Source organism: Oryzias melastigma, linkage group LG7 (assembly GCF_002922805.2).
Source record: "Oryzias melastigma strain HK-1 linkage group LG7, ASM292280v2, whole genome shotgun sequence".
Taxonomy (NCBI): domain Eukaryota; kingdom Metazoa; phylum Chordata; class Actinopteri; order Beloniformes; family Adrianichthyidae; genus Oryzias; species Oryzias melastigma.
Window position 1 is genome coordinate 65510 of NC_050518.1, and position 17738 is coordinate 83247.

A 17738-nucleotide genomic window follows, 5' to 3' on the forward strand; every position below is an offset into this window, starting at 1 on the left:
GGTGCTGGTATCTGCTGAGCTCTGATTCGTCGTCCACGTCGGTGTCGTCGATCAGCGGGATGTTGTGGATGAGGTCGTTGATGAGGAACTCCGGGTGGGCCATGAAGTTGTGGATGGAGTTGCGGGATTCCGGCTTCTCCCGGCCTTCGTACAGGGAACTACGGAACGCTTTCACCACTCGCATCTGCCGAGACGGAGGAAGACGAGGGAGAGAGAAGAAGAAAGCAGGAGAAAGTCAAAGGCAAGCAGCAGAAACAGCAGAGGAGGGAAACCCAGACACAGACTCGTGTCCACCGGAAGACAGAGTGAAACACTGACGGTGGACAGACACGGGCTCAGGTTCCTGCAGATTCACCACAGATCTGGAAGTTCTGAAGTAGAACTTCACTTATAAATTAATAGAGTGGAATAAATCAGTGTTTTTTGTTGATTTCCAATTAAATGTTTTCCCTCAAAACCACTTTAGAAGCTGATAAAACCAGCCTAAGCTCTGATTGAACAAAAAATTACTTATGAGAATTAAAACTTTACAGTACTGATAGAAAATAATTTGGTTAGTTGTAGTAATTAAAATTTGCTTATTATTTAGCTCTGACTTCATAATTGTGTTTATTATTAAGTGGCAGGTGAATCAGTTTAAGCTTTTCACCTTTTTTTAGGGACTTTTGTAAGTCAAAACTTGATTAATTAATCTTGCCGCTTTTCAGAATCTGCTGGAATTACATTGATCGTGTTAACGGTTGGAAAGTTACAGTAAGTCAAAGAACATAAAGACTGGAGCTCCAGTGTTATGAAATTGTGACATTTTTCAAACTAAATGGCAGTATATTTTATTTCCATAAAAAATATCACTTTTGGAGGTGTTTGCTTCTCTCTACTGGATATAACAGATGATAACATCACACCTCAAAGTCTCTCATAGAAGCTATTACTGAACTACAGGTAAGAACATCTGGATCTACTGCAATGACCTAGTCTCCAACTGGAGACTCAGGAAGCATATGTGGCTCTTTTTCCCTCCAATGTGGCTTTTTTGATTTTGAATAAAATGCTAACAATTTACATAAATAATGTATTTTCCAGGTTTGGTTATTTAGGCCTTTTTTCCATGTCAGATAACTGGCTTTATACAGTTGGTACGATATAAATCTCTGACTAGAAGTTTTTATGTAAAAGAAATGGTATGGACGAGCCAGGTGGGATTATATAAGTTCGCTTCCCCCCCACTCCTTTTTAAGTGATCTATAATGTGATAAAAAAGAGTCATATTGATAGATTTCATGTTTGAATTCTTGCCATTTTAATTCCTTAAATGTGTAAACTGTAAATCTGCTACTGAGGCAGGTCTGTCTTATATGACACAGGATGTATCTTATTTTGAAAGGAACTTGTGCTGCTGTAAGTAAAATAAATTAAACTTGTTATATATAAAAATATAGAAAAATATTTCATAACACCTCAATCACTGTAATTATTGAATTTTTTGGGGGCAAAAACTCAAATGAAATGCATTTCACAGTGATTCTGTATTTATTTAAGCTGTTTCAGTCGACTAAACTTGAACTTTTTATTATGTTTAGCTTTTTTTAATCTTTTCTTCTTTTTTTGAAGTATTGTTTGTCAAGAAGGACTCACTGCGCTTTAAACCAAACCCAAACCTCACATTTTCACCACGCTGAACTGTTCCTGTCAAACATGGATTCAAGCGCATTTCTGTGTTACAGAACAAATGAATCAATTTTTCGGAAGTATTGTGGTTTGTTCAAACCTTCCTCAGATGTCATTTTCAAAGTACACTGTCAGGGGCTTTAACATTTAAGGAGTCAACAGAGGTATGATGTTCTGACAGGTGGCTCCTGGGCTTTTGGAGGTCCTGACCTGAGGATGAACCCTCTGCAACATCAATTCTGGAGGAGGTTCTTCCATTGAGAAATAGTATTTTTTGCATGTTGAATAACCTTTATTATTAACTAGAAAAGTTGCATGACCTGCGAGAATGGTAGTGTGAATGCTTTTAGCTGAAAGTAGTCGCTGAAGATGCTGAAGATGCTGAAATTACTCTAATTGCTGAAGGGATTTGCTGAAAATGCAAAAGTTGGGAAATGCTAAATGTGCTAAAGACTGGAAATTTTGTTCAAGAACTATGAAAGAACATTGAAGTTGACCTAAATTTCAGAAAATGTTGTCATAAAATTTCTTAAAAATCCCTAATACATTCTAGTTTTGCAAAAATATTCATTGTTATATATGAGCTTAACTTCAAATTAGCCAAAAAAGCTAGCTTGTTGCTTAAATACTAGCTAAACATCAACGTAGCCTAAAATTCCTCCCTAAACTAAATTAGTCAAAAATGTTAGCCTGTTGCTAAAATAGAATCTAAACTCTAAATTAGCCTATAAAAACCTCCATAGATGACAAATTAGCCAAAATGTTAACACGCTGATAAAATATTAGGTATCCATTTTTTTAAAAATTACTATAAAAAAATTAAGCATGGCTCAAAATCTGTGTTTTGTTTGCAGATCTAAAGACAGCAACAAACTTTTCTTTGTTTTTTGTTTTTAAATCGAGAAGTTTGTAAGCAGTGAAGAAAAATGTTCACACACAGCTTTTGCCTATTTTTGTGATACTCAATGATAATAAATTCTAAATGTTTACTAGTGTTTTTAGTAAAATTATTTCTTGAGGTTCATTGGAGGGGCTGTGGGAGGTAAACACCAACATCCTCCTGAGCCTGTGTGTCTCCAACAAAAATGGAGGAAAAAAAAGTGTTGACTGATGACAGATCTTTGTCAGTTCTCACGCACCAATCAGACACCAGCAACACACTCACAAGAGAGACGGAAGCTCCAGATGCACAGGGCTGTTGTGTGTCTGCTTGTCTGGGGTTGGTAATGCAGTGTGTATGAGGGAACAGCCGCACCACATGCACAAACCGGTGAGGGGTGATTGTTAGGCACAAATGAAGAAGAAGCGTGTTAATTTCACCAAAGAGTGAAAGAAGAAGTCTGCAGGAGCACAAACACCCGATGGTGACAGAGCAAGCATGCAGCAGCCGACGCCGTCTCCGCCCTCTGCGGCCTGCAGGCGGACATCTGCATGCACATCCGTCACTCGCCGCGTTGCTTTAAAGATAATCTGTTCATATGCAAACCGGACTGTCAGTCCGCCCGCGTCTCCATGCACGCTCACATGCACAGGTGCTGAGTGTACTGCAGCCATGCAGCAGTGAAACAGACAGGAGCAGAGACTACACTGATGGTGGAGCTGTAAATGATGCTGCTGCTGGACGTGAAGAAAAAGAGTATGATTGGTTGGATCACTAAAACAGAAGAGGTGTCAGAGAGGCAGCCACGTCATGCTCAACCAGATCCGCTCCCGCTCGTCCACACACACACACAGACACAGAGTGAGCGCCACGCGTGTGATGCAGGTGTATCGTGTGCAGAGAAACATTCCTTTTTGCCACTGCAGTCGGTCCATGCACCCCTCCCAAACCCAAGCCGAGGAGAAGTAGCATGAGCTCAGAAGAAACACAAGTCAGTGCAGATATACGGACAGGCAGTGGCAGGCAGAGCCGTACATAGAGACAGTTTGACATCAAATGAAAACTGACCGGAGTCCAAACTGTGATTATGACGGGTGGATGGAGTCTGCTGCAGTTGGTCAAACCAGGGGGGTGTCTCTATATATGACTCTGGCTCATGTGGCAGACTGAGACAGACAGGTGTACAGACAGACTGACGTACAGACAGACGGTCAAGCAGTAGGTTCAGTGCTTATCTGTTTTTCCAAAGAGCCTGTCAGGCAGCAGAAAAACTCCTCATGCAGACTGAGAAGGCTTCAGGACGTTACTGTCTCATTTTGCTCAGTTTTTTTTTTTTTTTTTTTCATTTGATCTCCAAAGAAGAAGTAAACGTTCGAGTATAAGACGCCCGAAGTGTGACCAGAGCGGTCAGGAGGTCAGGGCACAGCTGGGTTACGCTTATCTCCCCCACGCACCTCCTTTCTGTCTCCCTCTCTCCCTCCCTGTCAGCTCTTTCAGGATCGCTTGATGGAAAAACGATGATGGTTAAAGAACAAGGAGGCAGGAGGCGCTGCGAGGTTGAGAGGCTGCTGTGTGCAAAACAAGAGTTGATGAGAAGAACTGCAACATAAAAACAGGAGAAGCTTTGAGGCAGGTCATGTTAATGAATCTAGTTTCCCAAATTGCTGAGAGGTCCAACCATAAAGCCACACCTTCCTTAGAAACCAAGATGAGAGACGGAAATCTAACTGATCCACAGTCTGAAGACTAAACAAACTGAATCCATGGAACTAATCTGTGGATTCCGGTGACTGTATCTAAGAACTGGATCGAGTGAGCGTGAAGTCACCCAGAGAAAATGGTTCACTTCTGGTTCCAACAAATGAAGTCAATTCAGTCGCCATTTTACATGATATGGAACATCGCCATGTTGGAGACAGAAAACATCAATAAGCAGTGATTGGTCCAAATCAGTCATTGTTTCTATCAATCTCACCAATCAGGAGAGAGCTTGTTTATTTCACTTTGAAACGGGCTACAGAAAACCTGACAATCTTACATTTTGAACGTGGAGGCCAGCAGGCACCGCCTACTTTAATTAAGGCATCTGATTAACTTGTACTACAGAAAAACTATCATTCAATCAAATTAGGATTAACAAAAACATAACAAAAGATAAAAAATTAAGAACAGTTACTCAGACAAATAGAATGACGGAGTAACAGCTGTCTATTTATCTATAGAAGTCTGTGGGATTTTGGCTTCTTGGAGCCAACAGGTACTTCCTGTTTGTAACACCAGAGGGGTCCAGTTCTCATGTACAGTCAATGGTAGGTCCAGAAGGTTGTACAGATGTCAAGACACATAAGTGGATGTAGGCATGAAACTTCTTTCAAATATCCCTGGAGTTGTTGAAAGATTACTGACTCATCTGAGATCTGAGTCTTCATGACAAGCTAAATGGATCAGCAGTACGGCAGGAAAGCTTTGTCTGTACTAATAACATCCAAAAATGTCTTCTTTTTCGGGTATGAAAACAACAATACTATTAATTACAATTTAAAATGTAATAATGTCAATGCTTATCTCTCACATCATTAAAATAGTGTCACCATCAGTCAAAATGGTAGCTTGAACTGAAAGTGGTTTAAGTTTTTTTTTTCAAGTCTGTCACGGCACCATTCATAAAAAATCCACAACAAAGATAACATAAATGTCATTTTTGAGATTACACTGACCAATGAGCAACTATATAGATACAAAGTCCTAACAAAGACTTTCTCAATTTTTGCTTTAAATAGGTGTCTTTGTTTAGTACCACAGTTTATTTAATATGATTAATGCTATCCCTTTCATACTAGAAAAATGAACTTCAGCTATTGAGTAAAAAACAAAAAAGGTCAGCCAGAGCACATTGGACCGGGCCATCCATTAGATTTAATTAAAGCTCAAACTTTTCTAAGTGTTATTAAAGCATCGAAGATGTGACATTTGGGCAATTTCTATTAAAAATAGACAAGATAATCCATGTATGTTTGTTTATGATCGGTGTTTATCTGTCATCAATATATTTTCCTAAAGATATTCCTACATACAAGGTCAATGCAGATAGAATGACAAAATGGTAAAAACGGATCAGAGCTTCATGGATTTTAGGGGATTTTAAGCGTATCGCCATAAATGTTTTTAGGCAACAAGTTTTCCCTCCAGAACAGTTCATATTGAATATAATTCTCACTTCACATAAAAAGTTTATTCCAATTTGAGTTTAGTTTTTCAATCTCTTGTTTTTGGGCCTTTATATGTTGCTGTTGATTGTAAACAGAAAATGTTCTTTGACAGGAAACTTTCTAATGTAAAACTAGAGGCTGTGACTGTCAAGCTTTTATTCACTTTGTTATCGGTAGTTAAACACTTAGGAGTTTATTTGACTGCATTTTTACTCTTGCTGTTTCTAGACAGCAGCAAAGAACACAAATGAAACTGTTGTTTTTCCTCAATATATAAGTGTAGTTAGCCACACGTCTCATGGCGAGGCCTCCTTCCAGCATTGTGGGCTGTGGAACAGCCTGCTTGAGGATGTGAGCACCTCATCTTGTGTGAAGGTTTTTAAGAGAAAGCTTAAAAATAATATTTTTTAGCTTTGCTTTCCTCTGTTGCTGTTTTATGGATTTCATGGACTGTTTCTTTTCTTTTTGTTTGCTTAAGGAGCATGTATGGTGGATTATTTTTTTTTTACTATGTTAAGCACAAAGGTACTCTATAAAAAATAATTTGGAATAATGTTAGCTGGTAATCTGTCAGATTTTATTTTTTAAAAGAAAAGTGTAAAAATCTACTGGGGAGTATCTGGCTGCCAAAAGTAAAAGAACCCAGTCTACATCACTCATCACATCACTCCTTTACGGTTCCCCTTTACTCTGTTTGCTCTTCCCAAGTCTATTTGTTTTCCCTAAACAGTCCGAACCTCGTCTGCACGTGTCAAAGCCCAAATATGAACAAAATCCGAAGGATGAAAAAGCAAGCGATGAGTTGACGGAAGGAAAACCTGATCTTGGGCTCCATGCTTGGACTGCTCATCCCTTCTCCCGCCTCTCTGACTGTGTCTCTTGGTTTTGGTCGGGCAGCCGCTGAGGCAGCTCCGAGGAACGATAAAACATTTACGACTGGATCTGCCAGGGGCGGAGAGAGAGGCAATCCAAGCATGAAGCCAGGGTAATCTCCTCATGATCGTGCAGCTTGACGGCAACAAGAAGGTGTCAGCCCAGTGTTTCTACTCCTACAGGTGATGGAGGGGAGGTGGAGCAGGGGGTGGGGGTGGAGGGGTTGATTTTTTTTTTTTTTGACTGACGGCAGGAGCAAGAAAGGTAAGGATAAGCAACTGAGAATGCAGATGAAGGCGATTAAATGAAGAGACGGCACAACCGCACACATGCACGCACGCACACACGGAAGCACTTGCGTGTTAACAAGCTCTCAGAAACGCACACGCAGAACTGACATACAAAATAAACGGAGAGAAAAATGATGGATGGAAGCTACTCTAGTGAGGACAGATGACCAAAAGGGATGAGATAAAGGACAAAGAAAAACTAAGAAAAAAATAGATCTGAAAATAAATCTATAAAAAAATGGAAGAGAATTGTAGTAAAGAAATCTTATCGAGTATGCTCTACAGGAGCCCGTATTTAGATCCGGTCAAATCTAAATACTTCCTCAAACAAAACGTCTCTACGTATGAACAACAATCAAAACACAATTCAGTTTCTGCAAACAGGAAAGCTGCTTTGTACTGGAGAGAAAGACAGGAAAAACAAGACAAAGAGAGAAGATTCCAGACTTTTGCAGACGTCGGAGGCCAAACTTGGAGCTGGAAATACTGTTACAATTACCAGTTTACAACCAGTGCAGCACCACGCAGAAGAGAGGAGAACATGAGGGAGAAACAAGTCAGAGTGATAAAAGGGAGAAAGTGTTCTGGTAAAAACAGCAGACAGGTATGGGGCTTTTATACTCGAAGGTTTACAGTTTAGAGAACTGCAGAAGCTGCATGGGAGCCATTTGATGAGCATGAAGTCTAGAGCAGTGAAATACAGCAGTACATGGTAGTAGGAACAGGGCTACACTACACTTTAGAGAGGAGACGACTCCTTTACAACCACAGTAACCGCGCTTGACCTCATTCACAGACAGAAAGTAACAGGAGGAGCAGGAGGAGCTGCCTGTCCTTTTCCTGGACCGCAGGACGTCCACGTTTGAGGATCAGAGGACAAACGTTTGGTTTTAGCGCCACTTGTAGGCAAACTTCTCCTCCAGGGAGAGAACAGCCAGCTGCCTCCTGCATCCAGCAACACTCAACATCAAAACGAGCTCTGGCCTGACACAGACACTGGACTTGGACCAGACCGGATCAGACCAGAACTACACAGCCGGTCAGGACTGGGTGCTGTTCGGAAGGGGGAGTAAGAAGAAAATAACTGAAGAGACATTGCACACAAACGAGCAGCGAGCGAGCCGGAGGGGGACACAACCATGGAGAGTAAAGATCTTTAAGTCCACGTGCAGGGCAGCAGTGTCTGTGACTGCAGGAGTGTGTGTGAGTGATGTTTGTGCATGCTTTCGGAGGACTCACTCCCAGGAGCTGGGCTGGTATTGGCTGTTGCGGTGGAGAGAGCTACGTGAGAGGGGGTAGAGATAGTGTTTACGTCGTGGAGCTGACTGAGCACTGAGGAACGCCGTCTCACCGCTCCCTGAAAGGAACCGCTTCGCTTGAATGTGCTCACTACCTCCATCTGCAGGACAGAGACAAAACAGCAGCACTCAGTGAGGGCAGGACGGTCTGGTCTGAGCGTGCATGTCCAAACATGCATGACCACCACCAGCAGCAGAATGTGTTTGCTGTGCGCACGCTCAGACCAAACCCTCTTCATGAAAACTGACCACACTTTGCAAAGACAGGCACTTCAGCAGAGAATCTGACCCGGTTCTTTGTGCAGCTCCTGTCCACTCTCACTTGAAGTGGTGAGATAATCAATCAATCAAAGCACTCAGGCCACCTGCAGCCTAAGCACCAGCCTGCACACAACGTGTCAACACTCCAACACGCGAGTGCCGCCGCAGTGATCCACACATTTATTCACAGAATTGATCTCCTCTTAGGGCGTCTTAAGAGCCGCTTACAAACAGGAAAAGCCATTTTGCATTTGATTTAGGCAAAAATAGAAAGCTAGCTGTGGCGGAAAGAGAAAAAACTGGATCGTTATGTTTGGCACATTTCAGAAGAGCAGCACAGACAGGATGAGACAGGATGACTTTTGAAGAGTAAGAACTTTAAACTTCAAACATTCTTAATCTCCACAAAAGTCTATTTGGTTAGAATGATAAAGCCATGATCCAGGCAGTTCATTTAGGCATGTCTTTAGTTCACCTCAAACAAACTGCTTGTGCGTTCATGACCATGTAAAGGCTCCGGCTGAGATGGTGCTGGACCTGAACATTCGCTCTGACAGTACCTGGGTCTGGATTCTATTCAGGCCTCTGAACCAGAGGATCTGTCCGCGGCGGAGCTCCCTTTCAGCACAGTCGATCTCCTCCTCATCCTCTGCCAGCTCCTCTCCTTCCTCCTCCCCAGGCTCCAGGCCAAGCCCCGCCTCCTTCAGACATGGCAGCCGCTCCGTTGGCACCGTGGCAATCACCTGAAAATCCAGTTTTTTCCTCGTTTTTAGCAGGTTTAGGCGAAACCAGATTGTTTTTTTTTGTTTGTTTTTTTATCATTTTAGATCAGAAATCAGCTCAGCCTGGTTTATCAGGATAAAGAGACGCTCACCTGCCCCCAGAGGAGCTCTCCAACTCCCACAAACAGACACCAGAGCCACTGCTCCATGTTGAGAGGAGCACAGCTGAAGGGCTTTCCTCCCCACTGAACAATCACAATCTGCAACATGAACACAAGGGGGATGTTGTACAGATTACACACAGAAATATTAAACCATTTGTTTAAGAAAAACAACTGTTTCATCCATATTATACCATCAATCTTTGCTATTCTGATTCACACTTTGCCAGTTTTTTTTTTCTAAATAACTCAACATGTGGAGTTAAGACATTTTTTATCAGCCTGTCATCTAGATTTGGAATAAAAGAGAGTTCACAACAACAATGTGCAATGATTGTTGTGCTTTCAGACATGCTTATGGTTCTAAATCTGTTTGAAAGACTTTGAACCTTGTTTGTTGGGTTTATCCATAAAGAAGAAATCCTCAAAACCTCAACGACAGAGCCCTAAAGTCCCTGACGAGAGAGTCAACAACTTTCTCAAGTGATGAAAACTCTGTCAAGACTTTTAGTCGTGATCTGCAGGCAAACACTCTCCTCGCTGTGTCAGAGGGGTAAAGAGACCAGGTTCAGCTGGGGGACTTTCTCAGTGCCCCAAATTAAGTCCTATAAGTGCATCTCTTACCAAAGTTTTTATTTTTTCTTTTTTTTTGTAAAAGTCTGTCACATCCTGTGCCAAATGAACAGATAGCAGAACAAAACACATCAATTGCTGCAATTAGAAACATGTCTCTCATTGTCCAAAGCAAAGTGAGACCTCTTCCTTCTTCTTCAGCCAAGTTGCAAGCCAAAGTCCTTATACATGTGTGGTTCAGAACAAAATGTTCCGCAACCCACAACCACTAGAGGGCGGTTTTATTCCAAGTTACACAGACTCGCCTGCAGTCAATAAAAACCAAAAGGTGACTCTGAATGGGTTTTAAGAACAGTAAAGAGAGGATGCAGACTGCAGTTTGTGGGAGGGGTGTGATTCAATCTCAGGCCTATTGGAGAAGAAGGTGGTTGCTATCTCCTGGAAGAGTGCTGGAAAAAGCAGACGTTTGTCATCCAATGTGATCATTGCTGAAGTGGATTACTTTTTAATGCAAAAGGATCCGAGATTGAGAGAAACATGCAATATTAGACCTCCAGGCTCCAAGCAGCTTGCTGCATTTCAGACATATTCATCACTGATTTGTTTTCTTCGTCTACAACTAGTAAACCAGGTGGGTTTACTTTAGCTGACCTCAAGAAACGCTTGAATTCACGTCCCACCACAGACACAAATCTCATGTTAGAATACCTCGTTTTCCCTCTTCAACCTCTTACTGAGCCTGAGGGTATTTGTGAAATTCACAGTAGCAGCTCTCGGTCTGCTCAGGCTGCACACTGTATAGACAACTGGCTTATTGCAACACCATCTCGTCAGGAAGGAGACCTCTCACACCTGCTTTCAATGCATGTGGCGGATCTAGGTTTCAGGATAGATTTCAGGAGGAGTTTTCTTTTTTGTCTCCCTTCACAGAACATTAACTTCATGAACAACAAGTTGGGTTGCCTTCACATGAGGGGAATGCAACATTAGTTGGCCTTGCAAATGCTGAAGTCACACAGGTCAAAGCGAGGGTGAATATCAATAGAATGCACAGCTGAACTGCGCCCTTGGAGGAGATTAGATGCATTGGTGTCAAGGTGTCTCCATGGGGACAGTGAAACACAACAGATGCCTCTCTGTCAGATGGGGGGGTCATTGAAGGGAGGACAGGGTCTTCAGGTCAGCACATGCAATCACTTCATATACATTTTCTGAAGAGAATGGCTGCTTATTCAGCTCTGAAACACTTTTCCCCTCCTGGTGGGTCATCATGTATTAATTAGTACAGACAACACCACAGTGGTGGCTTATACCAACAGACAGGAAGGACTGAGATCCCTGCAGCTGCACACCCTGGCTCATAAGTTGATTGCTGGGAGCAGCAGACATTTTCTGTCTCTGAGAGCCATTCATGTTCCAGTAGTGCTAAACAATAGAGCAGGCCTTCCCTCCAGAGGACACCCTCTGTATGCAGAATGGAAACTCCATCTAGAGATGGTAGTTTGGGATCAATACAGGCAGCAACCAGTAGCACTGTAAATGTCTCAGTATGCAGTGCAATGCAGTCTGCTCTGTTCCTCTTGCTGAGCAACCAAACTGCAACTTTGGCCGTAAGCTCAAACTCCCATAAGGGGGTTGACCTGTACAGGTATGTGTGGTAAGTGTAACAGGAAGTATTTCTAAAGTTAATGTAAGTTATGATTTATAGGTAATGCTATTGTACGGTGTTCTTACGCCACACTTTGACCATTTACTGCCTGGAAATGCTGCAAACACAGGGTGTAAAGGTCATGCCTAAGTCCCCATAGGATGCCCACAAAAATTAAGCTCATTCCTCATTTTTAAGCCAGACTGCACCACAAGGAGCAGACACTTTCTCACACAAACCCCCTGCACAGTACATACGTTTTGGGGAATGAAAAAAATAAGAATCTGTGCAAAGTGGCTACGTCTCACCTAATTCACCCTTACGTACACCTGTGTGTTAAGTGTTATTTCAAGTGGTTTTTCAGTAAAAAGAAATCCATTTATCTATTTTTTAACTTGTCCTGTCCAACAGCTGAGCAAACAGATAAGAGCTGAGACCCTCTAGTGTTGGACAGATTTTACTGTTACAACAAGGAGTTATTAATCTTCTGACACAAAAGGTGTATATTTGTATAAACCCCATTTGTAATTTATGCCAAACTTTATTTATAGATTATGTTTGTATCATTTTTTGTTGGACTGGACATAAAAGAAGAAGAGGGTTTATCTATTTTTAGCCTACAGACAGCTCTTATCCACCCATAAGGACGAATGTGACCGACAAAGGGTCTTTTATTCTCCAACACCAGCCAGAGATTGTTGAGAAGGTCTATGAATGATCCTTGTTGCACTCCTCTGACCACCTAAACACTGGTTGGAAGAAAATACCCCGCTTTTGCTGGCAGAGCTTTGACCCCGGTCTTGTAAATGCTTTAACGCACAGTCTGTAGAACTTCCTCTGAATTTTATTGAGACGAACCCAACGGGCCCCAACATTGAATTCCCTCTATGATTGCAGATGCCACTTTTTGAGAAATGGTGCCATGAGAGAGAAGCAATGCTCCCTCAATGCCTAGTTTTTGCCATTTTGGCATTTTTTTAGATCTTTTTGAAAGAAGAAAATGTTTTTTTTCTATCATCAAGACGTATTTGGCAGCAATTTCGGCCTACCACAATGTTTCAATTGGAGGTTCCGTCTATGAAAGGAGCCTGGAGGGGAAACTTGTTCCCACTGAGCAGTCAAGATCGGACTGGACTGGGACAGACTGGACTTTTGAGTGTTTCCATTGCAAAATGGAAATGTTAAGCAAGACCCACTGGTACCATTTCTGGTGCCCCATTGGTCGTAGGTCCATAGAAAAATGGAATGGACCCGTGAGGGCAGAGCTTCTGTCGTCACACAATGTAATCCATTGATTGGCGGAAAGGTCAAGATCCAAACCAAAAGTTTTCGTCTTTAATCTTCTTCGCTCCCTGCAATGTTTCAAAGAATAATAGATTCTTTACATATAGTATTCCCCCTCAATCATGTGGGTTGGGGTCCGGAGAAACTTTAAGGTTGTACTTTTGCTGGGACTTGCCTAAGCTAAAAACGTGGGAGAAATTGATGCATTATAGGTGCACACGGCTTGAACAGACTGCCTTGGAATAAGACGGTTATCCAATTATACTTGTCCACTTTTATCTGTTGAGACACAGATAGTTGCAAATGTGTCGTACTGTACGTACTCGTGCACTTATTTCAATAGAGTTCAAAACAAAATAAATAACAAGCTTTTGATTTTTTGTGTTAAGCACCATCTTGGAAAAGCCGTATCAAAACAGAAATTTCCGACAGCTAAAGGGGGGAATAGCCACCAGATGGCATGCATGCCCACTCCACTAGGGCCTTGCTATCTCTGTTCAGGGATTTGCACTGCAGCAAGCTGGACCTGTTGTCCCACATTTGTTTGCTCGATGTCACAGCTACTTCACTGGCTCATTCAGCCCTCACATATGTCACACTGGACTGCATATAATGAACCGTTTTTACAGTTAAGGTATCTTCTCATGTTTGGTCTGCTGAACAAGACAGGAGTCAGTCAATTCCTATAGTGACACAAAGCAAATGCTATGAAAGACAAGTTCAGGTTACTTACATAACTCTGGTTCTTTGAATAGCACGAGTTTGTGTCCTGATAAACCATCCTCCTCAAAAGGAAAAGGTGAGCTTTTTTTGTGAGATGTCTGTGCAGAGTCATTCCTATTTATGCAGGGGAAAGACCACTCTGCTCTCCTTTACCGTGACAGACTCATTTTCCAGTCAATGCTGGCTGGCAGAGCGGAATACAAGCTTGGGAAGAGGTCACGCCAGGGTTGTTCCCGATAGTGAGACACGCAATCATGCTTTTGAGGGAACCAAACCCAGCTAAAGCCTGTCTCCTAGCATCAAATGTGGGCGTGGTTAATGATAACACTTCTTGCTATTTTATTTATTTATTTAACCAGGTAAAAATGTGGCAGTCAGCAATTCTGTCAGTTGTTTCACTTAAAAAGATAGGAGAGGTCTGTAACAGTCAGATTGTAACCTTTTCACCATGACCAAAGAGCTGATTGATACACACCCTCTATATCCTGTCATAGACTCCCTCTAGATCTGCAAAGCTCCTTTTGACCTTCACTGTTCTTTTACTGAAACCTCCTCAAAGCAAACATTCCATCTGTGGTTCTTTTCTCTGTACGAAACCACAGAGTTACTCACAAATGTTCACTTCTGACATCAGCCTAGCTTCTACTACTCTTTCCAATAACTCCATTGTGTGACTCATCTTAAAATCCCCAACTGCAGCTTCCACAACTCGGCGCATTTTCCTTCTTCCTAAAATGGAACCAGAACAGTTCTTCCTGAAGCATCCTCCTACCCTCTAAGATCTGTTAAACAGACCAGGTAGAAACTCTACTGACACTTCTCCTGAAAACTACCATACCTGAACAGGTGTTTTTATGACAAACTGCTTTTCTACTCGTCATCTTCAATAGACATGATCAGTTAAGCATGATATAAAAAATCCTTCAAATGAACCAACGATTTTAATGGTTTTAAGTTTAAATAAAACACTTCTAAATGTCAAACGTAACTGAAGCGTAATTAAAGCCATGAATGGGGGATTGTGTGGCCCTTTTTGAGCCCCCCATCAGCTGCTACATGCCTCTCACTCTCCCCCTCTACCTCTGCCAGATGGAAGCGGAGAGTGTTTGATGTGACAAATTCATGAAAAAAATATACTTTTCTGTTGGTTTTATCTCCATAGCAACCATTTAATATTTTGGTCACCCAGGGATGACAAACAGGTCTATGTAATTTTTAGAAGGATTGATAAAAGTACATATTTAGATTTCCTTGACAACAGAGGTTCTTTAGTTAACCATGCCCACATCGCTAATGTGTTTCTATCATATGTCATATTATTTCATTTAGCTTTAGCCAACAATTCATGTATTACATTTTCACAATGCAATTTGTGAGCAATAAAAGGAATAGTCCTTTTGCAAACTTACCATGCTAACGTTCAAAATCTAAGTAGTAAATGATGCTGGAGGTTTCATGATTTCAATCAAGGGATTTCAATCTAAGATTAGTTTACATTTGTAGAATTTTAGTGTGTGAAATTATGTGACGATCACTTAAACAAACCTTCGCTTCTCATATTGTGGGAAAATGTGATAATGGCCAAATTTCACACTTTTCCACAACATAGCCAAGCTTAGGTCCTGTGTCCGTCCCATAATAAATATATTTTTTCCCTTGGATGTTTTCAAAACCTGTGTTTTGGTTCGGTAATTGGAATAATTTTTTTTTGAGCCCCAAAAGGAATTTTGGCCCCATACATTTTTTGACAGACTCAACCACTGAGAAGTCATTATTTTTGGGGGGATCGTTCACTTTACTCTAAACTTATTTTCACCGGGTACAGTTATGCGCAACATTTAGTGAGTTTTGGTGTTTGTTTGCTCAAACACACAGTAAAAAAAATGCAAAGACAGTTTGATTCTTGCAGTCCAGAACATATTCTGCTCCTGTGATGAATTCAAGAGTTTGCTCAAGAACTTTCCTTGTAAGTCAACTTAGCACATTAGGAGGCTTTTACACAGAGATCACCTGCAGCACTACTGACACCAGCTCACACCCCCATAAAGTCAACTGTTGGCGTGACACAGCAGCTCATGTACAGTTACATGTTGTCTCTCAGCACATGAGAGATGCCATTCTCCTTCCCCTCTCCAACTTTGCCTCCAGCCTTGAGCTCTCTAAATCCTTCTTTCCCACATTCGTCTGAACTATCTCTTTGTCGCAATACTCCAAATAACTGCCGCCCCCTCGAGCTCTCCCTTCTCTTGTTTCTCCCCAGAGAAGCTCTAAAGAGCTTTGAAAAATGTCATTCATCTCTCCACGTCTTTGTTTGCTGTATACAGTTCTTCACTGCATTCACTGTACTTCAGATGACAACAGTGCAGGTGAGCCTCAACTAGCAAATAAGCACAGCATTTCAAACAATACGTAAACTCGAACTCAGCTCTTGTTCTTGCTGAAGGAAGTTTAGACTGACCTGCACGGCAAAGGTTCCCAGGACGATGGAGCAGAAGATGGGATTCGAAAATATGCCATCAAAGACGTTTCTCTCTCCGTGAATCTTGCGGGCATTAATCTCATTGAAAAGTTGCATGAGGACAAAGGTGTTGAATATTATAGTGTAGTGTTCCGAGGGGGGTGAGTGGAGCGGAGCGTTGCGACCACTGTCGATGTTGAACATGCGCTCGCCTGGAGAGGAAGAAACACAGGAACAAATTAGCATGAAAAAGGGTGAACAGTGACGTAGCTAAGCAGGCTTTGCTATTGTCAGATCCATTTATGATCTATGGTAAAACTTGCTCCAGACTTTACAAAATTTTAAACAATTTTTGAGTGTCCTACTTAACTCAACGGATAAAACAAATCTCATGCATTTGTGTCTCAGCTGAATCACGACGTCCCTCAGACGTCCAGGCTTGTTGTGTGCCTGATGAAATGCACATGAGCAAACGAGGCCCTCCGTGCTGCCTTCAAATGTGTACTAAAATCAGGACATGCACATATCCACACACAAATAATTACCAACAGTCAACATGCAGTGAGTCAGAGCACTGCCGGGCTCGCTGTGAGTCTGTGTGCGTCTTCAGTGAAGCTTTCTTTGCTCTTTTTAAATATAAAATCGACCTGACAATCCCTGCTTCAAGAGTGTCCTTGTAAGAACTCTTATATGGTAAATTGCAGTTTTCAAGTGACAGATGAAGAATTATTTGTGCGTGTAGCAAACACCCACAGCTGCAGAACCAGAATCTGTGCTTCATCCTTGCCGTCTGTGTTTACGCACCTATAAACAGGAGGGTGAAAATGATAATCAGCTGGTAGACTCCGTGGCCCAGGATGTTCTTCATCATGGTCAGTGAGATGAGTGGGTTGTTTCGGCCGTATGGTTTGCGCAGCAGGAGGGCTTCGGTGGGGGGTTCGGTGGCCAGTGCCAGAGAAGCAAATGTGTCCATAATAAGATTCACCCAAAGCATTTGGACCGCCTTTAATGGGGAGTCCTGAAAAGGTGGAGGTATGCTGGAAGTCAGTGGTTGAGTTTCTATCAGAGCATTCTGCAAACCTAGGCTGCATAACATCTTGGTTTGACTTTGGACAGTCTGCTGCTAATCAGAGTCTAAATAAAATCACAGATGATTGTCTCCACAATCTTTACATTTCACTTTTACTTTAGATTGTTCTACATGTTTTCTGTTTGAACCATTTTAAGAAAGTGTTCGCTCTCAAAACCCTCCTGGGGTCAAGCTTCTTTGGACATTATCTCACTACCAAGACTAGTGTCACATTTAGTTTGAGCCATGAAATTAAGAAAGTCATTTTTCTTAGAGACACAATCAGCTGGTAAGAGACTCTAAGACATTTGGTAAAAGATCTTTCTGGTGTGACGTGGCATTCCTGACAAATTCGTGTCTTTTTTCCCTATTAATATCAACTGGCCTTGAAATATCAACACCTTTTCACATTTCTTGCACTTTCTGGCTAGTGAAGATGGTTTAAAAACCATTAAAAACCTCTGCAATACTCCCAAATGTTATATCATATCAGCCCTTTACTAACTTCAAGGTTCAATATTGCAAAGATGGAAATGTGATGCTCAATGTCTCAGTAAAAAAAGGACTACAACCATTTCAGTGTTACTTTTAACACTTCTGTCCCTGCTTTCAGGTGTACAA

At 41.8% G+C, this 17738-nt stretch overlaps 1 protein-coding gene across 2 annotated transcripts in view; it reads right to left on the bottom strand.

Moving 5' to 3' along the window:
- The window catches only part of atp2b3b (ATPase plasma membrane Ca2+ transporting 3b), a gene marked incomplete at its 3' end in the record, with an annotated part of 62646 nt that continues 44908 nt past the window's right edge, over positions 1–17738 (bottom strand). For both annotated transcript variants that reach the window (XM_024292832.2, XM_024292833.2), the window contains 6 exon segments: positions 1–184; positions 8160–8319; positions 9040–9222; positions 9354–9461; positions 16049–16260; positions 16853–17066. In XM_024292832.2, coding sequence (XP_024148600.1) covers positions 159–184; positions 8160–8319; positions 9040–9222; positions 9354–9461; positions 16049–16260; positions 16853–17066 — 903 coding nt within the window.